The 27,205-nt window shown below is 41.3% G+C and overlaps 1 protein-coding gene and 1 non-coding gene across 12 annotated transcripts in view; one reads left to right on the top strand and one right to left on the bottom strand.

Annotated features, from left to right (window-relative positions):
- Positions 1 to 6,926: 6,926 nt before the first annotated feature.
- TRNAK-CUU (transfer RNA lysine (anticodon CUU)) lies at positions 6,927 to 6,999 on the bottom strand. The gene has a single exon. It is a non-coding gene; the product is annotated as a tRNA-Lys (tRNA).
- A 9,538-nt stretch (positions 7,000 to 16,537) lies between these two features.
- CHST10 (carbohydrate sulfotransferase 10) overlaps positions 16,538 to 27,205 on the top strand; it is a 44,353-nt gene continuing 33,685 nt past the window's right edge. The window contains exons 1-3 of one of the 11 annotated variants that reach the window (XM_090281796.1): positions 16,538 to 16,757; positions 18,360 to 18,476; positions 18,751 to 18,820. In XM_090281796.1, coding sequence (XP_090137922.1) covers positions 18,798 to 18,820 — 23 coding nt within the window. In that variant the 5' untranslated portion in view covers positions 16,538 to 16,757; positions 18,360 to 18,476; positions 18,751 to 18,797. Of the gene's footprint in view, positions 16,818 to 17,413; positions 18,112 to 18,329; positions 18,477 to 18,750; positions 18,821 to 27,205 lie in introns of those variants that run through there. The other 10 variants (XM_090281795.1, XM_090281794.1, XM_090281805.1 and 7 more) reach the window with 10 other exon arrangements.

The following is a 27,205-nucleotide window of genomic DNA, read 5'->3' as shown; positions in this document are numbered from 1 at the left end:
ATCTTCAACATTAAAATGGCTTCACGATGATATGACAAAAATGTTTTGAATGATGTTGAAGACAACTAAGTGCTACTAGAACAATTGTATGGAAAAAACTAAACAAACTTTTTGGCTAATCCAATACAAAAGGAGAGCAAGAGGAAACAAGAAGCCCTTTTCTATAGAAAGGAAGAGGAAGTTAAGGGCAGGGGCTGTTATAACCATAGAGCTCTGTTGTAAACATAGAGATCTTCCTGCAGGGATTTTGTGAGTGACGCAGGGTGTGAGAGCTCCTTCTACAGGCCCTCCAGATTCCTGTACAGGTCAAGGTCTCTGTCGTAAATTTTGACAACATTTCTATTTCTTTTTCTTTCCTAAGTGTCCTACTTAAAACTTCCAGTAAAATGTTCAATAGAAGTGATGAAAGCAGACATCCTTATTTTGTTCCTGATTGGAGGTGTGTGTGCGTCTGTGTGTGTGTGTGTGGGGGGTGTTCTGGTTGCTCACCATTAAGTATGATGCTTCTGTGGGGTTTTATAGATGCCATTTATCAGGTTGAGAAAGTTCCCTATTATTTCTATTCTGTTGCATGTGAACAAGATGAAAGGGAGTTAAATTTTGTCAAATGCTTTTTCTGCTTGTATTTACTCTATGATTTGTCATTTCTCCTGTTGATGTGATGTATTACATTATTTTCCATGCTAAAACAATCTTAAATTCTTAGGATATATCCCACTTGTTCATGCTATATTATCCTGGATATATGTTGCTGGATTCGGTTTGCTTGCAATTTTTTGAGGGTTTTTGTATCTATACTCATAAGAGATATTGGTCTGTACTTTTCTTGTGATGTCTATGTCTATTTTGGGGATCAGGGTAATATTGGCCTCATAAAATTTGTTGGGCTGTATTCCATCCCCTTCTAGTTTTTTGAGGGGGTTAAGGGGGGACAGAAAGGGAAGGGTCTAGTCACGGAACATGTATAAATGACCCATGGACATGGGCAACAGGGTGGGGATTGACTGTGGGAGAAAGGGTGGGCAGGGCAGGGGAGAGCAATAATGGAAGACTGGGAAAACTGTAATAGAACAATAATAAAAAAAAGGAATAAAAAAAAAAGTAAAATAAAAATGGGCAGAGGACCTGAGTAAACACTTTTCCAAAGAGGACATGACTTATAGACATAGGAAAAGATCCTCAAGGTCACTAATATAAGAGAAATGCAAATTAAAGTCTCAATGAGGTATCATCGCATACCTGTCAGAATGATTATCATCAATAAATCAGCAAACAACAAATGTTGGCAAGGATGCAGAGAAAAGAAAATCTTTAGGCACTGTTAGTGGGAATGCAGGTTGGTGTAGCCACCATGAAAAACAATATGGAGATTCCTCAAAAATTTTAAAGAATGGGATTGTCTTATGACCCGGTGATTCCACTTCTGGGAATATATCTGAAGAAACCCAAAACATTAATTTGAAAGAATATATGCACCCCTATATTCACTGCAGCATTATTTATAATTGCTAAGATAGGGAAGCAACCCAAGTGCCCATCAATAGACAAGTGGATAAAAAAGTGATAGTATATACATACAGTGGAATATACTTGGCCATAAAAAAAATAAAATCATACCATCTGTGACAGCATTGGATGGACTGAGAAGGTATTATGCTAAGAGAAATAAGTCAGTCAGAGAAAGACAAATACCATATGATTTCACTTATATGGAATCTAAATAAAATAAATGAGCAAACAAAATTGAAACAGACTCATAGAAACAGAGAACAAACTGATAGTTGCCAGAGAGGAGGTGGATGGGGGGCTGGGTGAAAATGGTGAAGGATTAAGATGTAAAAATTGTTAGTTACAAAATAGTCACAGAAGTAGAGTACAGCATAGAAAATATAGTCAATAATATTGTAATAAGTATGTATGAGTGTCAAGTGGGTACTGGAAATATTAGGAGAAATACTTGGTAAAGTATATGATTACCTAACCACTATGCTGTACACCTGAAACTAATACAAAATATTAAAAATAGAAATAAGAATATAGTAAAAAATGAAACAGTATAAAGACTATAATAAACTCACTGGAGATTTTCTGAGAGCCAGAGCATGGAGTCCATCCCATTTCACTCAGCCATCTCCTGGTAAAACAAAAAACCTTTGAATTGCACAGCCATCTATAAATTGGAAAGGGAAATCAACATGTCTACTGAGAAGAGCTCTCTAATTAACTCAACATTTCACAGTTCTAGAACTACATAAAGATGCCTGGTTATGGCCACTACAGCTCTCCTAAAGCCTTAACCTGGATAAAATCTCAATTCAACTCTGGTAAGCATCTCCTCATATACCCACCAAGCAAACCAAGTGTAATTTTTCAGTGGGCTCAGGAAAAGGATCTGGGATATGCACGCTCTGTATACAATTTCCCATTACCTTTGGGAAATAAAGGTAATGGGAAATAAAGGGTGGCTGAGAAATAATTTCCAAGCCCACTTCTTTTTAAGAAACCCCAAGGTCAGTGGCTGGTGCCCACTGAGATGAAATCAGAAATAGGAGGGGTGGCATTATGGGAACTATCTCCTGTCCTGGCTGATGTGGAGAATGTAGGACCTTCCATGGCATAGCTAGGAGTTGGAGAAGAAGCAAGAAGGAAAATGATGTCATTTATAGCTCCAGTGCTAAAGGACTACAAATCCATAAATATGCTAAAGAACTGGGAAAAAATTTATAAAAGCTCAATACCACAGAATGTTCAGAGGAAATGGCAAATTCCTACTCTTATAGGATGGTGGTTCTGCATATAACCTGTGCCCCCTGTAAGAGGCATTTAAGTTTCTCTAAAGGTATCTGATTAATGTACATGTTTGGTTCAAACAGACAGCAATAGTTTTTGGTGAGTGGTTAACTTCTGTCATTCCCTAGTATCACCTCCAGTCCAGACATCTTCAGCCTTGACTTTAAAGGTACACACTTGGCAGTTGTGGAGGGTAAAAGAATCTGGTGTATTTTTCTTTTACCATTAATAATTTGGGTTTCTTTTAAAATAGCAGTTTTCAAATATTTTGGTTTGAGGATCCATGTACAGTTCTTAAAAATTATTAAGGAAGGAAGAAAGATGGCGGAGGAGTGAGGGGAGGCTGTGCTTGTTTGCTCCCAAGACTTGTCTGTAGTTTAGGCTAAATGTAGACAGAACATTTCAGTTAACATCTGGATACCAGCAGGAGTTGAGACTTGGCACTGCTTGCAACAGAGGAGACTGTCTCAGAGTGACCTGTCTGCTGAGGATTGTGGAGGAGAAAGGGGTGAGATGCGAGTTCTGGCTGGCTTGGCTCCCTGGGCTGCAGCTGGCAGTGTGCAAAGATTTTTTAGTGGCCCTAGGTTCCCCCTGAGAGGAGTCAGAGGTGGACAGTGAGGCTTTGTCTGCTGGCAGAACCAGGAGTTGGCCAGGTGGCGCCTGACTTTGAGAGACAAGGAGCAGTATTTTTTTGGGGTGTGTGTGTGAGTGTGTGTCTGTATTTTCTTTTTTCATTTTTTCCCCCTTTTGATTGTTTTTTGCTGGCCAGGGAGTAAAGTCTAGGGGTGGGGTGAGATTCTTGAGGAACTCATGAGCAGGAGCACACTCGCTCACTCCCCATCCCCTGCCCAGGGTCCTGCGTGTGTGTACGGGAGTGCCCAGTCCCCTGGCCTGGCATGTAAGCACCCCACCCCAGCTGGCTCGCAGAAGTGCCCATAGTCTGCATGCCCCGGCATACAACCAGCCAGCCAAAGGTCCGCCCCAGAACAGTGCACTGAAGCACCCGCAGTCCACCCCCTACCCTCCCAGTGTGCAATTGGTCTGCCCACCTCAGCATACACATGGCCCACTTGCTGCCCATCCACCCCTGACCTGCACGAAGGAGTGCACTCAACCCTGGCTGAGGCCAAAGGAGGGTGAAGTGAACTAGAGGCACTTTGTAAAAGCTCTGGGCGCTGGCTCTGGAGAAAGAGCTGCTAGAGCAGACTAGATCCCAGTGCAGAATCATCCCCAGTGCTATGGGAGAAATCTCTTAAGCAGACTACTCCCCTTCAAGTGGCATCAGAAGGAGACAGCAGCTCAACAACTGTATACAAGAAGGTCACACCACAAAGGCAGGAAATAAAACAGGTCAATCTAAGAACAGAAACAAACAAGAAGAGCCACCTAAAATGGGGAGAAGTAGAAACAACACCCCATCAAAAGGAAAGGAGGAATTTCCAGAAGGAGGGATAGATGAAATAGAGGCAAGCAAACTATCAGACATGGAATTCAAAACAATGTTAATGAGGAACCTCAATGAACTTAACAAACTCAGAAAACTACAATGAACTCCAGGGAAACTACAAAGAACTCCAGGGAAGCTACAAGGAACTTACTGAGAACCACACCAGCATGAAAAAGGACATAGAAACTGTCAATAAGACCAAGGAAGAAATGAAGAATACAATTTCTGAACTGAAGAACACAGCACAAGCAATCAAAAGCAGGCTAAATGAAGCAGAGGATCAGATCAGTGAGCTAGAGGACAATGTAGAAAATAATTTCCAGATAGTGCAACAAAATGAAAAAAGACTGGAAAAGAATGAAGAGGGTTTAAGAGAGGTTCAGGACAACATGAAACACAACAATATCCATATCACAGGGATACCAGAAGGAGAAGAAGAGGAGCAAGAGATATAAAACCTGATTGAAAAAGCAATGACAGAAAACTTTCCGAACATGAGGAGATAAAAACTCTCACAAGTACAGGAAGCACAGAGGGTCCCAATTAAGATGAACCCAAGGAGGCCCAAACCAAGACACATCATAATTAGAATGGCAACATTCGAAGTCAAAGAGAGAATCCTAAAGGCAGTGAGAGAAAAACAGCAAATAACATACAAGGGAGCTCCAATAAGGCTATTAACTGATTTCTCAGAGAACCACACCAAGTCACATTATAATAAAAAAGTCAAAAATTAAGGATAAAGAGAGAATCTTAAAAGCAGCAAGAGAGAAGAATTATGTACAAAGGAGTCCCAATAAGACTATCAGCTGATTTCTTAAAAGGAACTCTGCAGGCAAGAAGGGACTGGCAAGAAATATTCAAAGTAATGAAAAGCAAAAACCTACAACCACAATTACTCTCTCCAGCGAAACTGTCATTCAGGATAGAAGGGCAGAGAAAGTGCTTCCAGGACAAAGTAAAACTGAAGGAGTTCATCAGATCCAAACCACTGTTCTATGAAATGTTAAAAGGACTTGTTTAGGAGAAAGTGGATTAAAACTATGAACATTAAAATGAAAACTGTATCACAGCAACCAACAACAGAAGCTAGGGTAACAAAAAAAAAAAAAGGCAAACTAAGTAGGCAACGAAAGTGGGAAAAGAATTATAGGTATGGGGAACATTATGGGGGAAATCAGCAGGAAGGGGAGGTGGGGGAAGGAGGGAGATGGTACAGGAATTAAGAAGCATGGTAGGAGGGATGGAGTAGACAGGAAAATGTTGAGATGAACTATATGCACGACCAATGGGCATGGACTAAGTGGGGGGGAATACTGGAGGGGAGGGGGTCACTGTGTGGAGGGGAACAAAGGGAAAGGAAATTGGGACAACTGTAACAGCATAATCAAGAAAGCATATTAAAACAAAACAAAACTGATTTCTCAAGAGAAACAGTACAAGCCAGAAGGGAATGGCAAAAAACATTTCAAGCGATGAAAAACAAAGGCCTAAAACCAAGACTACTCTACCCAGCAAGGCTCTCTTTCAAAATGGAAGATGAAATAAAGAGTTTCCCAGACAAAGGAAGACTAAAAGAATACATCTCCACCAAACCAGCATTACAAGAGATGCTAAAGGGAATGCTTTAAGAAGAAGAAGATGGAGAGCAACACAGGTACAAAGGGAAATGAATAAATACTTGTCGATAATAACCTTAAATGTAAATGGATTAAATGCTCCAATCAAAAGAGATAGGGTAGCAGAATGGATATGAAAACATAACCCACATATATGCTGTCTACAAGAGATGCACCTCAAAACAAAAGATCTACACAGACTGAAAGTGAAGGGATGAAAAAAATTATTCCAAGCAAATGGACATGAAAAGGAAAAGCTGGGGCAGCAATACTTATATCAGACAAAACAGATTTCACAGCAAAGGCCATAAAAAGAGACAAAGAAGGACATTTCATAATACTTAAGGGATCAATCCATCAAGAAGATATAACCCTGGTAAACATTTACTGTATGCACCCAACATAGGAGCACCCAAATATATAAGGAAAGTCTTGGAAGACTACAAGAAGGTTATCGACAGCAACACACTCATAGTAGGGGACTTTAACACCCCATTGTCAACAATTGACAGATCTTTGAAGCAAAGAAACACCAAGGACATTGAGGCATTGAACAACACTCTAGAGCAAATGGACTTAGTATCCGTCATCGTCGGCAGCCGTCCGTCTCGAGAGACGATGGTGTAGCTTCTTAAGAGTCTATCTGCACCGCCGAGAATGGTTGTGCAGTCCGACTCGGGAGTGACACGGTATCTGTCTCCTCCCGTGTTGAATCGACATCTTGCGATGATGCTGGAGTGTCCTCTCCAGTGAAGCTGAAGCTACAGAGCCTGGGCAGGGTGATATGGAGGGTCTGCTGTTGCCCATGCAGCAGACCCCCCCTCTCTTCGCAGCTGAAGGGTCCAAGGGAAAGACGGAGTCAATACAGCTTGGCTTCAGGTGCGCCGCAGGAGTTGCCGGTGTTGACTACAACGTCAAACCGCCTTAGGGACTCCGGCTCCGGATTTTCTGTCGGGGTTTACTCCCTTAGCCTTTCCCCTGAAGAGGTATGCCGCAAGGCAGCGGAGGTTTTTTGGAGTCAGAGTTTTCCTTCTCTGATAATGAATAGTGAGAAATAAAAGTCACGTTTCCGCCCAACGTGGGGCTCGAACCCACGACCCTGAGATTAAGAGTCTCATGCTCTACCGACTGAGATAGCCGGGCATCCCTTAGTATATATATATAGAAATTTTCACCTCAAAGAAGCAAAATCTACATTCTTTTCAATTGCACATGGAATATCTTCAAAGATACTCTACATGGTAGAACACAAAACAAGCCTCAACAGATTCAAGAAAATTGAAATATATCAAGCATCTTCTCAGATCACAATGGCTTGAAACTGGAAATCAATCTCAAGGAAAAAACTCAAAGACATTCAAACTCATGAAGAATAAATAACATGTTATTAAATAATAAATGGGTTAATAATGACATCGAGGAAGAAATCAAAAAGTTTCTGGAAACAAATGATAATCAACACACAATAGCCCCAAACCTATGGGACATAGTGAAAGCAGTCCTGAGAGGAAAGTTCATAGCATACAGGCCTACCTAAAAAGGTAGAGGAATCTCAAATAAAAAATCTAACCCTACAGCTACAAGAACCAGAGGAACAACAATAAACAAAGCCCAGATTGAGGAGAAGGAAGTAAATCATCAAGATCAGAACAGAATTAAATGACATAGAAACTAAACAAAAAATTCAAAAGATCAATAAAACCAGGAGCTGGTTCTTTGAAAAGATAAACAAAATTGACAAGGCTTTAGCCAGAGTCATCAAGGAAAAAAGAGAGAGGGCCCAAATAAACAAAATCAGAAACAAAAGAGGAGAAATCACAACTGATACCAAGAAATACAAATGATTGTAAGTAATTACTACAAACAAATGTACGGCAAGAAATGTGACAACCTAGATGAAATGGACAAATTTCTGAAAACATATAATCTTCCAAAATTTAATCAAGAAGAAGCAGAAAGCCCGAATAGACTGATAACAACTAAAGAAATTGAAGCAGTAATAAAAAAACTCGTGGCACACAAAAGCCCTGGACTGGATGGCTTCACAGGTGAACTTTACAAAACATTTAGGGAAGAACTAACTCCTAGCCTTCTCAAATCATTCCAAAAAATCCAAGAAGAGGGAATACTCCCAAACTCTTTCCATGAAGCCAGTATTACCCTAATTCTAAAACCAGGTCAAGACACAACAAAGAAAGAAAACTATAGGCCAGTATTGCTGATGAATATAGATGCTAAAATCCTCAACAAGATATAGGCAAACTGGATCCAACAATACATTAAAAAGATCATACACTATGATCAAGTGGGATTCATCCCAGGGATGCAAATCAATAAATGTAATACATCACATAAACAAAATGAAAGAAAAAAAATCACATGATCATATCAATAGATGCTGAAAAAGCATTTGATGAAGTACAACACCCATTTATGATAAAAACATTCAGCAAAATGGGAATAGAGGGAGCATACCTCAAAATAATAAAGGCAATATAAAAGAAACCTGAAGCCAACATCATGCTCAATGGGCAAAAACTGAAAGCATCCCCCCTGAGATCAGAACAAGACAAGGATGTCCACTCTCTCCTCTCCTATTCAATATAGTCTTGGAAGTTCTAGCCTCAGCAATCTGACAAGAAAATGAAATGAAAGGCATCCAAATTGGAAAAGAGGAAGTAAAACTGTCATTATTTACAGATGACATGATAGTGTATATAGAAAACCCTATAGACTCCACCAAAAAAACTACTTGACCTAATAAGTAAATTTGGAGAAACAGCAAGGTACAAAGTAAATATTCAGAAATTGATGGCACTTCTGTACACCAACGATAAAATATCAGAGATAGAAACTAGAAAAAAAATTCCATTTACTATAGCAACAAGAAAAATAAAGTACCTAGGAATAAACTTAACCAAGGAGGCAATAGGCCTGTACTTGAAAAACTATATAACAACTGAAGAAAGAAGTTAAGGAAGACATAAATAAATGGAAGCATATAATATGTTCACGGATGGGGAAAATCAACATCATTAAAATGTCCATACTATCCAAATCAATTTATAGATTCAACACAATCCCTATTAAAATACCAGTGACATATTTCATATACCTAGAACAAATACTTCAAAAATTTATATGGAACCAAAAAAAAAGACTCTGAATAGCCACAGCAAACCTGAGGAAAAAGAACCTGGTAGGAGAAATCACAATACCTGATATCAAATGATACTACAAAGCCACTGTAATCAAAAAAGCCTGGACTGGCATAAGAATACACATATAGATCAATGGAACAGAACAGAGAGCCCAGAAATAAACCCAGGTTTATATGGTCAAGTAATATTTGACAAAGGGGGAAAGAACATAAAATGGAATGAAAAGAGCCTCTTCAACAAGTGGTGTTGGGAGAACTGGACAGGGACATGCAAAAAAATGAAACGAGACCACCAACTTACACCATACACCAGAATAAACTCAAGATGAATCAAAGACTTAAAAGTCCTAGAGGAAAGCATAGGCAGGAAAGTTTCAGATATCCCATGTAGCAATAGTTTTGCCAATATATCTCCTGAGGCCAGGGAAATAAAGGAAAGAATAAACAAATGGGACTACATCAAACTAAAGAGTTTCTGTTCAGCAAAAGAAAACATCATCAGATGAAAAGGGAACCAACCAAATGGGACAACATATTTGCCAATGATACCTCAGTCAAGGGCTTGATCTCCAAAATATATAAAGAACTTATATGACTCAACACCAAGAAGACAGACAACCCAATTAAAACATGGGCAAAGGGCCTGAAAAAACACTTCTCCAAAGAGGACATACAGAGGGTCCATAGGCATATGAAAGAATGTTCAATATCACTAGCCATCAGAGAGACGCAAATAAAAACCACAATGAGATACCACTTCATACCAGTTAGAATGGCCATCATTAACAAATCAACAAGCAGGTAGTGCTGGCAAGGATGTAGAGAAAAGGGAACCCTAGTGCACTGTGGGTGGGAATGCAGACTGGTGCAGCCACTATGGAAAACAGTATGGAATTTCCTCAAAAAAACTAAAAATGGAACTGCCTTTTGAAACAGCAATTCCATTGCTAGGATTATACCTGAAGAATCCTGAAACACCAATTCAAAAGAATCTATGCACCTCTATGTTCATAGCAGCGCTATTTACAATAGCCAAGTGCTGGAAACAACCTAAGTGCCCATCTGTAGATGAGTGGCTCAAAAAACTGTGGTACATTTACACAATGGAGTACTACGTAGCAGAAATAAAGAAGGAACTCCTGCCATTTGTGATAACATGGATGGAACTAGAGAGAATTATGCTTAGCGAAATAAGCCAGGCAATGAAAGACAAATACCATATGATATCACGTAATACAGGAAACTAATGAACAACACAAATAAAAGAGCAAAATTGAACCAGAGGCATGTAAACAAGGCGCAGACCAACAGTTACTAGGAGGGCGGGAGGGAGGGAGAGAAAGGGGGTAAGTAAGGTAAGGGTCTAGTCAAGGAACTAGTATAAATGATCCATTGATATGGACAACGGGGTGGGGATTGACTGTGGGAGAAGGGGTGGGCTGGGTGTGAGGGAGCAATGGGGGAAATAGTGGAGCAACTGTGATAGAAAAACAATAAATAAATAAATAAAATTATTGGGGAACTCAGTTTTTATTAATATGGATTAAATCTATCTCTACTTACAACATTAGTCCTTAACACTGATAAATTGAAAACAATTATTCATTAACTCATTTGAAAATGATAATATCCCCATTGCAAGGGACAAAGAAGCCAGTGACTCTCAAACCAGTAGGAGATAATTAACATGAACCATGGAAAAGAGTCCAGGAAATTATATTCCGAAGCTCCTCACACATATCTCTGGGATCAAAAGGAGCAAGATTGTCATCACCAAACAGAGAAATGGGAAGATGTAGCTAGAAAACTTTGCAAATAAATTGGAGATAGACCTATAACTAGATTACCCTTAGTTCATCACACCCTTAGTTAAGTAGTTAATTGCGTTACATTGTGAACCTGGATTAACCAGTAATGGAGAAATGGGGAGAAAAAAGGGGTGGGGGAGCTAATCACATTACTATAAAACCAGTTTTTTTTTTTTTGTCTACTTCAGCGTGCATGCGTTTGCTGGCTGGGCCAGGTTGTGCAGATCCGTGAATAAACAAACGCCTCGATTTGCCGCTGAAGTCCTGGGTCCTGGTGTTTTACTGTGAGTGTTTCTCACACTATTATATGTTACCATAAATAACATCTTTTAAGGAAAAACTATATTTTCTAAAACAAACAAAAATTAGCATTCTTTTCCTTTCTGCAAATCTCTTTAATGTCTCATTTAATAGAAGATAGCTAGACACATATATTTGTTTCTGTGTTCAATCTTTTGCAATGTTACGTTGGTCAAAGAATATGAAGAAAATTCTTCCTTGTACATGTGAGAAACGCTCACAGTAAAAATCAGGACACAGGACTTGAGCAGCAAAGCAAGGCATTTATTCATGAGTCTGCAGAGTCTGGCGCACCACCGGCCAGGAGAAGGTGTGCAAGAAGCAGACAGAGAAAACTGATTTTATAAGAATGCGATTAGCTCCCCCTACCCTCTCCTTCTACCCTGTTTCTCCATTACTGGTTAATCCTGGTTCACAATCTAACACAATTAACTACTTAACTCAGGGTGTGATTAAGTAAGGATAATCTAGTTATAGGTCTATCTCCAACTTATTTGCAAAGTTATCTAGCTATATCTTCTCGTCTTCCCATTTCTCTGTGTTTGGTGACAACAATCTTTCTCCTTTCAATTCCAGAGATACGTGTGAGGAGCTTCGGAATGTCATTTCCTTGCCCCTTTTCCATGATTCATCTGTTAATTATCTCCTACTGGTTTGAGAGTCACTGGCTTGCTTCTTTATGCCTAACATGCAGATAAGTAGAAAAGAAAGAAGTATTTTAATTATCTTTTCAGATAGTTTTGGGTATGTTTCTTTACTACTACAACCAAACTCAGTGGTAGTTTCTTCAAGTTTAGTACAATGCAGAATTCACAAACTTATCAATGAATTTCTCCTATTCTGTGACATTAAAATTCAGCAGCCTGGGGTGTTTCTCAACACCAACAACAATTCTGATTTGCCAAACACCAACTGAATGAATATCCTTCTATTAAATTCTATAAATTCTATTCTGACACCACCCATAGTGTCAGACTCCACAGTTTTCAGGGCTCAGTCCCACTTCAGGTACCAGTCACAAATATTGGGTCCTCACACTTCTGTCTGAGTTGGCTATAAATCAGGTGTCTCCATGACCTTCCTTTTCTCAGTTTTGATGTTGCTAGACCGGTTCATATAACTCAGGAAAACAGTTTACTTACTATTAATACTTTATTATAAAGGAAGCAACCCAGGGACAGCCAAATGGAAGAGACTCGCAGGGCAAGTTATGGGGGGTGGTGCATGAAGAGCTTCTATGCCCGCTCCACATGGCCACTCTCCCAGCACCTCTATATGCTTACCAGCCTGGAAACCCTCCAAACCCCATCATTTAGGTGTTTTTATGGGGTCTCATCACATAGGCAGGATCAATTAATAACTCAATCTTCAGCTTCTCTCCCATCCAAGAGGTTAAGGGAGGTGGGGCTGAAAGTTTCAGGCTTCTAATTAAGGTTTGGTCTTTGTGGTGACAACAAGTCCTATCTGAGACTACCTAGGGGCCCAACTAGAGCTCCCTCATTAGAACAAAAGATGCTCCCAAGAAATTCCAAGGGATTAGGAGCTTTTGTCAGGAACCAGGAACAAAGACCACATATTAAAACAAAAAGGTAATCCTGTCAACACTATCATTTAGGACATTACAAGTTTTAGAAGCTCTCTGTCAGGAACTGGAAAAAAGGCCAGATATGTATTTCATATTTTGCCACTATCAGACTATCAATATTATATATATATATAGTTAGCATGACCACTGATTTCATCAGAAAAATCTTTAAGTACTGGGATGCTGTCATACTCATAGTGACAGATGCAAGTTTTTCAAAAGTTTGAATTTTCACTTGAAAGCCTGTATTTTACCAGTGATTACAAACACTATCAGTTGTTTTCCTTGGAAATGACAGGCTCATTGCATTTATTTTGGAGAAATGTCTGCCAAATACCTATGTTTGTGGAATCAGTTTGTCAGTTCTTCCAAAAATGGTGTTCCATTAAAAAAAGAAGCTAGCTCTTTTGCTTCGCAAACCATTGCCCAAGAGCTCTGCCTCCAGACAACCACCATATCTGGGTATGCAGCAGGAGTGTTACAGAACCCCTGGGCTGCTCTGATTAAAAACAAACCCACAGGTTGTTTAGTTAGGGGTCCAATTGCCCGCTGCCAGAATTATAACTCTTAATACTTTAGTTGAGTGAAAATAAAATTGTTTATTTAACAGTTACACATATCCTTGCCTTCCCCCTACCAAACCTAGCCAGTTTTAGGAAGGTCAGAAACACCGTTTCCCTACTTCCCAAACACAGTTCAGCTTTACCAGTGGCTGCCAATCATTCAATCTGATTGGGGAGGTCCTTTCTGTGCTGTGGTGCCCTTCAGCTCTCAATACAAAACCGCTGGGATTCTCAGCCTCCTTGCAAACTGTCTTCTTTCTGTAAACCACGTGGATCTCCTCTCCTTCTCCAGAGCACCTCTGCGAACACCGGCCAATGAGGGAGACAGCCCCAGAGCGCACCACCCCCCTAAAGTGTTCGAAGCTGCCTATATATCCCTGACTGCGTCCTCTGACACAGTGGGTGTTGCCAACAGCTCTGACCATTCACAGAACCCCACGTAGGCTCTGTGTGCTTTCCATACCGTCCCCTGGTTCAAGACTCCTCCCATCCACCTGAGGCCTTGGAAGCATCCAAGCAATTTTGCATAATGAAAGACACCAGCCATCAGCCTCAAGCGTGTGGAGGCATTCTGAAGGCTGCTTCTTTCTCCCCATCCTCCAGCCGCAAACTCCGGGGATTTTTGGACTCCCCTGTTTCTGTAACAGGAGTGCTATGTGCACTTCCCCTTCCATTCCAAAGGGGACATTCTTCAGTGATATTTTGTGTTTGTACATTTGTTTTTAAGTGCACGGTGGTGATGAATGCAATGACTACCAATTCAATTTTGTTCCATTGCTTGGATTCATGCTAAATGTCATTAGTTTTGCCCACCATTACTTTTGCATCATCAGAACAAATGCCTGTATAGTGAAGACAACTAATATCCTAGTATTATTGTGAAAATGGTTTTCACATTGCAACTTCCGTAAAAGTATCTGGGAGACCACCAGGAGTCCACAGATCATGTTACAGGAACAGGGGAGTCCAAAAAATCCCCAGAGAAGGAAGCAGCTTTCAGAATGCCTCCACATGCCTGAGGCTGGTGTCTAGTGTCTTTCTTATGCAAAATTGCTCGAATGCTTCCAAGGCCTCAGGTAGATGGGAGGGGTCTTGAACCAGGGGATGGTATGGAAAAAGCAGACAGAGCCTACGTAAGGTTCTGTGAATGGTCAGAACTGTTTGCAACACCCACTGTGTCAGAGGACGTAGTAAGGGATATATAAGCAGCTGCGGACATTTTAGCTCTCTCCTGCTCTCGTGTGCTCTCTCCATGTGGCTTGGAGAAGGGGTCTCCAGGCTGCTTTAAGAGGCTCTCGCCATGCGGTTTTGAGAAGGAGAGGATATCCATGTGGTTTGCAGGAAGAAGGCAGTTTACAAGGAGGCTGAGAATCCCGGCGGTTCTGCATTGAGAGCTGGAGGGCACCACAGCACAGAAAGGACCTCCCCAATCAGAATTGAGTGATTGGCAGCCGCTGGTAAAGCTGAACTGTGTTTGGAAAGTAAGGAAATGGTGTTTCTGACCTTCCTAAGACTGTCCAGGTTTGGTAGGGGGGGAGGCAAGGATATGTGTTTATGGGTGTTTTAAAGAACATAGACTTAACAGCAGAAATCCACAAATAATCTAAATCTATATAACTGTTAAATAAATAATTCTTTTTCTTTTCACTAAACTCTGGTATTGAGAGTTATAATTCTGGCGGTGGGCAATTGGGCCCCTAACTAAAGAGCCCTGGGTTTGTTTTCAACTGGAGCAGCCCAGGGGTTCTGTAACAATCATACTCTGAGAACCACTACTTTAGAAACTATCTTCCTATCATAAAGACTACAAAAACTTTCCTGAAGTTCATTTATAGAAACAAAAGAGGAAGTAGAATAATTTGGAAAAATCCTAAGAAAACTATTAAATTACCCTAGTCACCAATGTGTGAGCCCCTAGAAAGAACTATATCTTTTAATATTTGAACAGCATCCTGGGAATGCAATAAGTAATAATAATTAAAGTAGCTTATATTTGTTGTAAGGTTAACTACTGAGGGAGAACTGTGCTTTGTACTTTAAATGCTGTATGTCCATTATTCTTTAGCAAACTCTGTGAGGTAAATACTATATAATTTTCCCATTTTTTAGATGAGGAAGCTGGGGCAGAGCAAGATAAAAGAACTTGACAAGATCACAAGATAGATGTGGTGGAATAAGAGTTTGAGTCCACGAAGTCTAATTCCCAGAGCTCGGACACTTAAATCCTGCATAACATTCCATGTTACAACTAAGCTCCAGATTTACTTACTGTGCTTTTCCCATGTATGTGTGTCCACTCAAATCCTCAAGAAGTAAATGTCTCATCTTGACCATAGTGTTCAAAGAAAGGGCTAAATATTGGAATGATATTTAGGCCAAGTAAAACATCTTGCCATTTTAAGCTATGCTGGCTTTAATTTCACGTTAAAAGTGAAAATTCTGAAAGGCTGAGTCTCATTGATATTATATTTAACTCACTGAGGAGAGAACCAGCACACAAACAAAAAACAAAAATCAAGCTCCCAAAAGCTGCTTTCTTGAAAGCTTGACAAAAAAAGTATGTATTTATATTATCACACTTGCTATATACATATGTAGTTAGGTAGTTAACAAACATGTAGGTTATATCAAAAGAAAACTAGTTTACCTTTCCCAGGGCAATAAAATCTCCCAACACTTTTGGAACTGACTATTGTATAAGGCTCTAAAATCCTGCCGTCTGCAGCTTAAGAGGTTACAACTGGCAATTTGTACTTCTTAATCCCTTCACTTTGTACACCTGAAACTAACATTTTATTGTACGTCCACTCTAACTGAAAAAATTTTTAAGTTTTTAAAGCTATAACTCCACAGGACTGTATACTGTCTGGCCTTTCTCAGTTTATCAATCAACTCTACCTTGACAACAAAGTTACATCCCCCAGAGGGCTTGGCAAAGAACAGAAGCCCTACTTTTTACTAGGTAGGAAGACACCCCATTTATCCAAGTTTTTTTTTTTTTTTTTTTCTGTTCTCAAACACCTAAGCTGTCTTCTGGCTAGAGACCTGGTGGGACGTGCTTTGATCACACCTCTTTTGGTAATTTCCTGGGGTGTAATTTGTTTTCACCGGGAGGAGGGAGGCGCAAGGCCATGACCGAGATCTGATTCTGGCGACAGAGACCACGTCCCCAGTCCCTCAGCCGCGCCGCATTAGGCCTCGCCGCGCCTGCCCGCGGCCCCGGGCGGCACGCGCACGGAGGGACGGCGACGGGACGCGCACGGTCGAGCAGGCGGCGCGCGCACGGCGGGGTTGGCGGCCGAGGCGTGTGCAGCTTGCAGGTGGCGTGCGGTGGTGGCCTCGCCCCACGAGAGGGCCTGGCGCGCCGGACTTCTGCCTTCCTGCGCCGTGGCCGCCTCTTCCCTGGCTCTCCGGGCGGCGCGGGGCCTCCGCGGGGCGGGCCTCCCGCGCTCCCGGACACTGAGACGCGCGCCCTTCGCCCACAGGTCCGTGAGGCCGCAGTGAGCTTTGCTCAGGGTCGCGGAAGGGCTTCGGCTGCACGGAGGGTGAGCTCGGGCGGACGGAGGGGTGGGTTCCACAGAGGCCCACACCCCGACCCCCATCTCACCCGGGTGGACAGAAAGACACGGGGTCGGGTGACGGGGGCGGTGGGGGAGCGACGCGGGGGGGGGGGCGACGGGGGCACGGAGGGACGGAGGGACCAGATTTCTTTGCGAGCAGCATCTCAGTGTGGCGACTCGAGGACCTCCCTAGTTGGCGGGATTAACGGGAAGAGCCCTCCTCACGTTAATTATGCAATGAGGCGGAGTCCTTGCCGCGGGATTCTGGGCTCACTGGAATTATGGACACTCGGTGATCTGTTTCTTCCTTTCATCATTGACCGAGATTTTGCATTTGTAATTGGAGATAGAAATAGGAAGAAAATGTTCCACTTGGGTGCAAGAAACATGCAGGCAAGAGGGACCATGTGCAACCTTTCCTAAGTGTGCAATTTTGGTGGGTGAGAGGGGAGGGTGGTTGCAGATGCATGTCTCCGTCCAGACAAGCTCCAGGGTGCTCTCAGCTCGGATGCTGACGATGCAGAGGCCTGTCAGAAGTTGAGGCTGAGGCATACATTTCTGCACTCTGGCTGGGAAGATGAACCAGGTTTTCCAAAGCTGTTGTTTCTGTTCTCCCAGTCTGCTGAAAGGGCCGGCCCTGAATAGAAGGCAGCTCGGCCAGGTTCTGGTTAGCTGAGCGGGAGCCCTGTCTTAAAGAGGTTTTTGTCTGAAATACCCAAACTCTGAGGCTTGGCTTCATGAAGGGCTGAGTATTGGGCAGTTGTAACTGCCAGGGTGAGAAATGTTTCAGACATTTTTTAAATTAGGCAACTAAGTTGAACTCCTGCTTGCTGGTCTCCAGCACCTGCCCGTAATCTTTTCAGCGACTGGTTTGAAAGAGAAAAGCCACAAAGAGAGAAATGGTCTTCGCCCTTTCCCCCCTGAAAATGAGGGCATAGTCCATCCTGGGTTAAGATGGAAAGGTTTTTCTTTCCATCTTTGCTCTCAACCCTGAAGAAAAGAATCTCAAAGAAATATCCTAGAGAAAAAAATCTTCTCTCCCCTGGAGTGAAAACTGAAGTGCTTACAAAACTGAACAAAGAAAGGAAAGAATTAGTACATATGCCAGGCCATTTGCAGTTACAGGCACATCATTTTCCAAATGCTTGAGATTATACAATAAAAAAGTGAGAGAGAGCCAGAAATGTTAAAAGGAGAGAGAGGTGAATACAGGGCCTTAGAGATTGCAGAAGCCAAGAGAGCCCGTTTTCTCCTGATACAGGTCTGAAAGAATCTGGATGTGAGTACATAAGGCTTAATCTTTTGATCTTCATAACATGAAATTGCTTTTAATTTTCACACTGTATTCTAAAGAGCAGAAGAAAGCACAGCTAGACTGTGCTGCATGCATCCCAGCAGCTTGGGCTATATTGTGTGGTAAATTAGTTGATGTTTATTTTCCCAGATAGTTCTATTAAATCTGTAATCTCTAATTCTGTAAGTTTCATTTATTTCCAGTTATTCATTCATGATATAACATTTGGCTAGAGCTTGCCAGGGTTTGTTAAAGCTTGAAGAAATACAAAATCCAGAGAACACATTGCATTGGAAGATTTGATCATCTTGCACAGGAATTTTTTATCTGATACCAGACATATAAAACAGGTATAATAGAATTTGATCATTTTTGCTACAAAACATATTTAATTTTTCATGCTACATTCCTTTAAATAGCTAGCATTTTTGGTACCTTTAGAATACTTATTCATTTACCAAGAAATCCAAATATTACCCACTTCAATAAGAGACTTGTTGTACAAGATATACTTGAATAATCAAAGTGGTTAAGTCTTTCTCAAGTATAGACCAAGTTGTGTTAAATAAGTTGATCTTGTCACTTTTAATGGTGCTTTTTGGTTTCTTAATTTATCCTATACAGTGACCAGAGGAAGCAAGAACCTCAGGCAAAGTAAATGCTACACGGAAATGTTGCCCCCAGGTCTCAGAAGGTATGTGAAGCAGAACGTGAGCTCCCTAGTTACTTGACAGTCACATCATTTAGTATTTTTACTGCCTCCTTTCTTGCTCATATGAATATTTTAGGAAAATTAAAACTCTTCAGTATGAGTATGTACACATATACTTAGAAGAAGTGTTTTCTTAAATATAATAATAGGAGCAAGATTGAGCTGGAGATGAGTTTAGTACCTACTAAGAGAAGTGCTGACATGCAGTGAGTCCTACACAGGTATTTGCTTATTATTTGTTTATTATTATTATGAGAACCTGTCTCAACCTCACATCTATCTTAACTCAGGACAGATGTGACTAGAGATGATCAGTCATTCTAAGATGGTAAATTGTAATGATGATGGCCAAGTAGACAAAGAAAATTTCTGAACTTAGATCAAGAGAAACCCTAACTATGAGTCTAAAAATCACAGTGACCATAATAGAACTTTATGAATTCATATGCAATATTTTATTTTATTAAGTATAACATAATAATTTATTGATTATATAATATATTTTAGTTCAAACTCAAAAGGTATGAAAAGGTTGATTTGTTTGTAGAATGTCTTCCATTGTTTCAGCCCTTAGGTGTTTAGTTTCCCTTCTCCCTATGAGTTCTCCCAGGGTTTACCAGTTCCTTGTACATTACTGGATTATTTTCATAAAATTTCCTCTAGTGTCTGGATATGTTTTGGAAGAATGTTTTAAAAACAACACTGGACACATGATCTTCCCCCTGGGGTTTGTGTGTGATGAGGATTTGGGGAGGACCCAGGTGTTTCCATCTTAGTAAAGGGGCACTAACAGGATTCTTCACTGGGGCCACAACCTTCTCCTCTTGCTCAGTCCATGAGTGACATGGGCCTCCTTGCTGCTCTTGGGATTCTGGGATCCAGACCAAGCTCTTCACCCAGTTGGCTGCATTATTTGTTTCTGCACTTTGTTCTGCCTTTTCTCAATGTCATGCCCTCCTAGAGGCCCTCCCTTTGTCCCTTACTTTTCTTGTTACTGTCAATGGCATTGACTGCTCTGTACATTGGGTATGTAGGATCACACCTATGTGATCCTATACATGAATGGCTCTGCTTGTTAATGGCCTATTTTCCTCTGCTAGCACCAAGCACCATAAGAGCAGGGAGTATGTATTGCCTTACATATCCCCAGGGCCTAGAAAACTCCTGGCCTAGAGTAGGCACTTGGTAAATATTGCTGAACGATGACATTTGGAAAAAAGATGTTTTAAATAGTTAGATGGGCTTATTTACCACAGGACTTTCCAGAACCTTTAATAAGCAAGTGTGTATAGCAAAAGTGGAACATGGCAGGTGGGAATCAAGCTCTTCAGCACAAATTCAGAAAGGCTTTGTGCTTTTGGGTGACAACTCAAACACTGGGGAAAAAAGCCACTGGCAGGAATGTGGTTGACAGCTGAGCAAGATGGATTTACAAGCATCATTTTGAAAATGTAAGGGAGGGAGAACTTGCACCAAAAAAAGATGGTAATACAGGCAATGAGGTAATACCTCATTTTATTATGCTTTCCTTTATTGCACTTCACAGATGTTGTGTTTTTTATAATTTGAAGGCAAGACCCTCTACCAGTGAAAAGATTATGACCCACTTTATTGCGATATACACTTTATTGAGGTGGTCTGGAACTGAACCCACACTGTCTCTGAGATGTGCCTGTAGTACCAAACCCATTGTTATTTATTACCAACATGTAATATGTGTGCTTTCTTTAGTTTAGAGAAAGGGAGAGAAACAATAGGATTTCTTCTATGTTCATTTATGTTCTTGCTTCTCTGCCCCTGCTTTCCCCATAAAGTCTTTAAGTTCTTCAACCACCAGTTCTGCCTTACGGGTTTTAAAGAGCCCAGTCCTGTGACTTGGGTTTAGATCCTGCTATCTGGACACATGAAAATCTCCTTGAATGAAAAAGTTCTGAAGATGAATTTGCTGAGTCCTCAGGGTCTGAGGGGCTTTGTTCAGGGCAGCACACCCTGACCACAGGGGACCTGGGGCACACTCAGGTTTGCCATCATTAGCTGCAAGAAGCACTTGGAGAGTTGGCTTGGCTCCTTGAACAAAGGAGAGTTAATTACAGAAAATGTCAGGCTTTTTAAAGGCCATTTGTCACCAGGCAGCAAGGAGAGCATGGCCCTTGGCAGAGTCATTGAGAAGGACCGTTGATGTCAAGCCCAGTCTCTGCAGACAGAAATAGTGAGCCTTGCAGGTGTCACCCTTGGACAGGACGTAAACTCCATGGAGAGCATGTGTATTCAAGGAAACAATGCAGACAGTGGGGTAGGCTTAGAGGAGCCGGGCAAGGGAATGTGGAATGCTTTTCTTTTTGTTTAAAAAACTGGATTAAATTATCAGGATTGTTTCAAGGCCAGACCCTAATTCTGCGGAGTCAGTTGCCTATAGATGGGAAGGCTGGAAAAGAGGATAGATGGGAACAGGGATGGAGGTCTTTGATTCTAATTAAACATATTTAAACTTTTTTTTTAGAGTTCTGATATAATTCAGATCATCATTAGACTCTACTTGGCACATACTCTTTGGCTACCAAGTTTCCTTCTTATAATGGAAATAAATGATAGGAAAATGTCTATTCTGTTAGAATGCCTAGAATCTGCATTTTAACAAGATTCCCTAGGGGATTCCTTTGGTCATTAAAATTTGAGAGAGGCTGAGGGCCTGGAACAGCAGATCTCAGTTCTGGCTGCTCATTAGGATCCTGGGAAGAGCTTTAAAAACCTTCCCAGAATCTATCTCCAGAGATTTTTCTTGGCTTGGCCTGGGTGATCTTGAGGCCCCAGGCATAGCTGTGTGTGTGTGTGTATATTTTTTAAGTATATTTTATTGATTATGTTGTTGCATTTGTCCCAATTTCTTTTCCCTTTGCTCCCCTCTGCCCAGTACACCCCTTCCTCCAGCAATCCGACACCCCTTAGTTCATGTCCATGGGTCATGCATATAAGTTCTTTGGTTTCACCCTTTCCTGTATTATTATTAACTTCCCCTGTCTATTTTGTACGGAACCAATTAATGCTTCTTAATCCCTGCACCATTTCCCCATTTCTCCCCCTTCCCCCTCCCAGCTGATAACCCTCCAAATGATCCCCACACCTACAAATCTGTTCCTGTTCTGGTTTGCTTAGTTGGATTTTGTTTTTATTTTTTAGATTCAGTTGTTGATAGTTTTGAGTTTGTTGTCATTTTAAGGTTCATAGTTTGATCTTCTTTTTCTTAAGTAAGTCCTTTTAACATTTCATATAATAATGGCTTGGTGATGATGAACTCCTTTAGCTTTACCTTGTCTGGGAAGCACATTATATCTGCCCTTCCATTCTGAATGATAGCTTTGCTGGATAGAGTAATCTTGGTTGTAGATCCTTGCTTTTCATCACATTGAATACTTCTTGCCAGTCCCTTCCTACTTGCAAAGTTTCTTTTGAGAAATCAGCTGATAGTCTTATAGGCACCATTTGTTAGGCAACTCTCTGTTTTATTCTTGCTGCTTTTAAGATTCTCTCTTTATCTTTAACTTTTGGCATTTTAATTATGATGTGTCTTGGTGTGGTCCTGTTTGGGTCTAGCTTCTTTGGGACTCTCTCTGTTTCCTGGACTTGTATGCCTCTTTCCTTCACCAAATTAGGGAAATTCTCCTTCATTATTTTTTCACATAAGCTTTCAATTTTTTTTCTTCCTGTTCTCCTTCTGGCACCCCTATGATTCGGATGTTGGCATGTTTAAAGTTATCCCAGAGGTTCCTAAGCCTCTCCTCATTTTTTTTAGTTCTTGTTTCCTCATTCTATACTGGTTGACAATTTTTTTCTTCCTTATGTTCCAAAACATTGATTTGAACCCTGGTTTCCTTCCCTGCACCATTGGTTTCATGTGGATTTTCCTTTGTTTCATTTAGCATAGCCTTCACTTTTTCCTTTCTGTGTTTTCCATACTTAAGCATATCTATCAAGTCTGTGAGCATCTTTCTCATCAGTGTTTTGAACTGTACGTCTGTTAGGTTGGCTGTCCCCTCGTCACTTAGTTCTCCCACTGGAACCTTGATCCATTCCCTCTTTTGGGCCATGCTTCTCTGTCTCCTCATCTTGACAGGCTCTATGTTTGCTTCTGTGTCTTAGTAGAGCTCTCATTCCTCTTACATTGTAAGGGGTGGAGCCTTAGTATTTGTCAGTATAGGGCGACCCATTTCACCATGTTGTGGCGCTGTATGTCAGGGAGGGGTCCGAAAGGGAACAATACTGCTTGTTCAGCACTCACCCCTTTTCCAGGCACTTCTCTTGCTTCCTGTATAGGGCTGGTGCCACTCTAGCTGTTGCGCTGACCGTCGTTCCCAGAGTGGGTAGGTCTGTGGATGTTCTAGTACTGTGGGGGCCCTTTAAACAAGCAGACTCTGCTGAGAGACCTGCAGTTTCTTCCTCCGCCCCAGCCCCTACTGGTGTTCATAGTTAGAAGCAACGAGGCTTTATTTTCCCTGGCGCTGAAACTGTGAGCTTCACAGTCTAGTCTGGTTTGGTCTGGTACTAGAAGCACTCCCCAGGTATCCCTCCCTACTTTATAAAACATGTTAGTGCACTTCCCACTGGTCTGCTGCTGCTGCCGCCACCACTACCACCACTGCCAAGGCCACTACCTCACTGATTCCTCTCCACACCAGCTCTGCCCCCTCTTACCTGTCTCAATGAGTATTTCTTCTTTATATCTTTGTCCCAGTTTATCTAAATTTTAAAAATTATTTTTAATAGTTCTTTTTTATTATATTATCTAAAATTTTAACCAGCTTACCTTGACAGCTTTTTCACTTGGGTCTGTGTATAACTTGTGAATTTTCTTGCTATACCATGAGAAGAAAATAATATTTAAATTATGCATCTTCCTGTGCTGGGCTTTACTGAGGCTGAGCTGCCTCCAATGCCCTGGTTCGGTTGGAAACTTCTCTGTCCAGCAGAGGTTACAGGATCACGGTGGAACAAATTTATCCAGGACACTGTATTTTGTCTGGGGGGAATGGGAGGCTGCTGTTCCCTCTAGTGGAGAAAGCGCAAGATTCCCGTTCCCCGTGCCTTTTATTGAGGAAGGGATTCGGAAGATACAAGGTTAAGATTCATGAATCTTCGATAAACTTTAAGACACTTGAGTTACAGTCAACAGTTACAGGTTATAGATATCAATATAGAGGGCACAGTGACCAGTCTGTGTCAGGGTCTATTAAACATCTTGATGCCACACTGGCATTAGGTGCAAGGTTTCATATATTCTTTGCTACAGATTGTTTATAGTTAACTAAGAGATAAGAAAAGCAGAGCAAGCTCTAAAGCATAATATGCACTCTTTAAACCCAGTTCCCATGGGAACCCTCTGAGTGGCCTTCGGTCCTGTCTGCCGTACAGTCTTTTGGTTTTCTGCTGAGACTTAGAGGCCTTTCCGGGGGGTTCGGGGGGAGGTTGGCTCATGGCTTGGGCTTCAATTCCTGAAACCACAAAGAGCGGTTCCCCCCACTTGACTGCTGGCTTGTGTTCTCATACATAATGAAAATGTCCTTAGGTAGGGCAGTGTCTACTTGCAGGCCTCAGGCTAATTCTCCTTCCTACCTTCCCCTGTCTGCCCTGCCTCCGTCTGCTGCTTCTAGCAGTGGAGCTGAGTGTGATGTGGTAGAAGTGGAATCACCCTCTGCTCTGGAAAGGGAAGGGATTAGGGCCAGGCACAGGCATGGGGGATGCCAGCCTTATTTGTATTTTGTTTCCTTTTTAAAAAACTCAAGTAAGTAGAGCAAATCTATAAGAGTGTTTGTTATAGTATCCTGTCTAGTGTATATTTAAAATTTTAAGTGATTTTAAAAACTAAAAAGTAATGAAGACAGAGATGTACAGTAGTCCCTCTCTATATTGTGGTTCACTTATTGCGGCCTCACTGTATCGCGGGGTTTTTAAAAATATTATATTTAATTATTTATCATGGATTTTTCACTATATCGCAGGATTTTACAGTACTGTATATGTATGTTGTTAAAGTTATGTAGGTTTAAGAGTGAAGAATAAATGTAAGGTTCCTACTTCGCGGGGGCATCTGGAACGTAATACCCGCGATAAGTGAGGGAATACTGTATTTACTAAATATTCAGATTCATGTTGACTTTGTCAGTTTATACCAGTTTTTCCTGGCTAGGAAAGTATTTACTATCCTTTCTCATGCCTTACAAAGTGGTAAGGAAATTGCATTTAGTAACAGCGAGGCAGAAAAAAATTAAACCACAGAAATAAGAACAAGGGGGTCAATGTATATAGGTGGTATTGTCTATATTTTATTGGTTTTTATTATAAAGTAGATACATGCTTATTGCAAAAAATGTTTTTAAAAGACAAAATTGTACAAAGCAAAAAATGACTGCTCATCCTCTCAAGATTTTTATTCTGTGCATTACATGTATGTGTGTTTGCCTGTGTATATAATCACATATATTCACACATATGTAATTTGTACACAAATAGGATCATACATTTAGTTCTGCAACTTTTCCTTTTTTGTTTACTGGTCTATCTTGACATTTTGTATCTATGACATTCATGCACCTTTTGGTATAGAGTTTCATTTAAAATTTAAAAAATTTGTTTTGGACTTCAGCAGGATTTATTACCCACCCCATTCAGCATGTTTTAAGTTGTATGTCTATTCAAATGCATGTAAGTGCCATGACTTATAAAATATAATTTTATTTTAAAGTAATACTGAAGTCCTAGTAGCTTTTCTTTCTAGCCTCAGTTAATGAATATTAAATATATAACTGCTCTCATGTGTAGACTGGAAGAATATTTTGAGTTGAAAAGGGGCCTCATATTGAAAGACTTTAGTTTGGAGACTCTCAGGGTAGAAAGTTGGGCATAGTGTCTGCTAAAGAGTCTTTTAGCTCTTAAGTTTTCCTAATAAGTTTCTTGGTGGATGTCTCATTCAGCAAATAATGGTGGTTGGCTCACCATGTGCCAGCATTGTTCTAGACCTGTCTTACGTTCTATTAGGGGAAGCAGACAGTGAACCAGGGGCAGCATTCAAGCAGTGATAGATGTAGTAAAGGAAGTAAAACTAGGTGAGGTGATGGAGAGAGGCTTTGCAGCAGCTAATATGGTTGTGATGGGGAGAGCTGAATCTTCCTCTGCTGTGTATTAGGACAGGAGCAGGCCCCGCTGACCTCCAATGTACAGAAGTCCAGTGACTTGGAGAGAGTGTCCCCTCTCTGGCCTGCCAAGGGACCTCCAGCAGGCCTCAGCCTGGTCAGGGTGCTGTACTGAATACACTGGTCAGGGCCCATGATGGTATACTTCTCAAGAGAAGGTTTTCGACAGCGTCTAGAGTTTATGCATGTGAAGCTCTCCAAACCTGCAGCCCCCAGCAGAGTCCCCATGTGTCCTGGGCACCCTCCCTTCCCAGTTCAGGTGGGCCATGAGGGGATAAAGGGAAGGTGTGAGCCTTGCAGCCTCCTCCTCCCAACCTTGATGCCATGGTGGGCTTGGAAGGGGACTCTAGATATCTTAACAGAAGTCATTTTAGAAGTTGAACTATTTTGAAATAAAATGCCCATCTGAAAGAAAATGCTAGATGTTAGAAGTTGTAGAGGAAGTGCTTTGACAGACTTTGTCTCCCAGGGGACTCACGGCACACTGGTAGGTATGCAGGTGGCTGTTTTATCCTTCCTTATAGGTGGGAAAATTGGAGCCTAGAGAACTATGAAGTTCCTAATCACCATCCACCCCTCTTGGGGAGGAAGAGAGCAGATCAAATCCTGCCCCCATTCCAGGCCTGGGTGAAAAAAGCAAGGTGTTCCTGACTTTAAATGAAAATCCAAGACTTTGAAGGTGGCCATGGCTTCAGGATAGTGCAAGTCTCACTTTCCAACTAGTCTAGGTGTAGAAATCCTATGCCTAATGCATCTGGCTTCCTGGAGAGCAGATGTTGTGGTCTTCATTTTCATATAAGGTTGTTCATTCATTATTCATTATCTCCCTACTTTTATCTAGAGGTGAGCTCAATGGGTGGACTCAACTTAGATCCCTTCAGAAAACTAGTTCCCATCAGAAAGTTAAGCCATAAAAACCTCCCAAGGAGATCAAAGATGGCAGAGGAGTAAGTGGAAGCTACACTAACCTCCTCCCAGGACCAGTCTGGATTTACAACTTAATTTTGGAGAAATCATCTGGAATAACCAACCGAACACTAGCTGGAGAGAAGTATTATAACCACGGAGAGACAGAAAAGGCCGCTACATCACAACATGACCAAATACAACAAGGATGCCGGCCTGTTAAACCAAGCACACCGTTGTCCAGGGACAGCCAACTGACCTGGAGTCTGCACGATCC

Source organism: Furipterus horrens, unplaced genomic scaffold (assembly GCF_987537825.1).
Source record: "Furipterus horrens unplaced genomic scaffold, mFurHor1.1.pri manual_scaffold_6, whole genome shotgun sequence".
Classification (NCBI taxonomy): Eukaryota; Metazoa; Chordata; class Mammalia; order Chiroptera; family Furipteridae; genus Furipterus; species Furipterus horrens.
The sequence above is the reverse complement of the archived record's forward strand: the minus strand, read 5'-3'. Positions and strand labels throughout refer to the sequence as shown.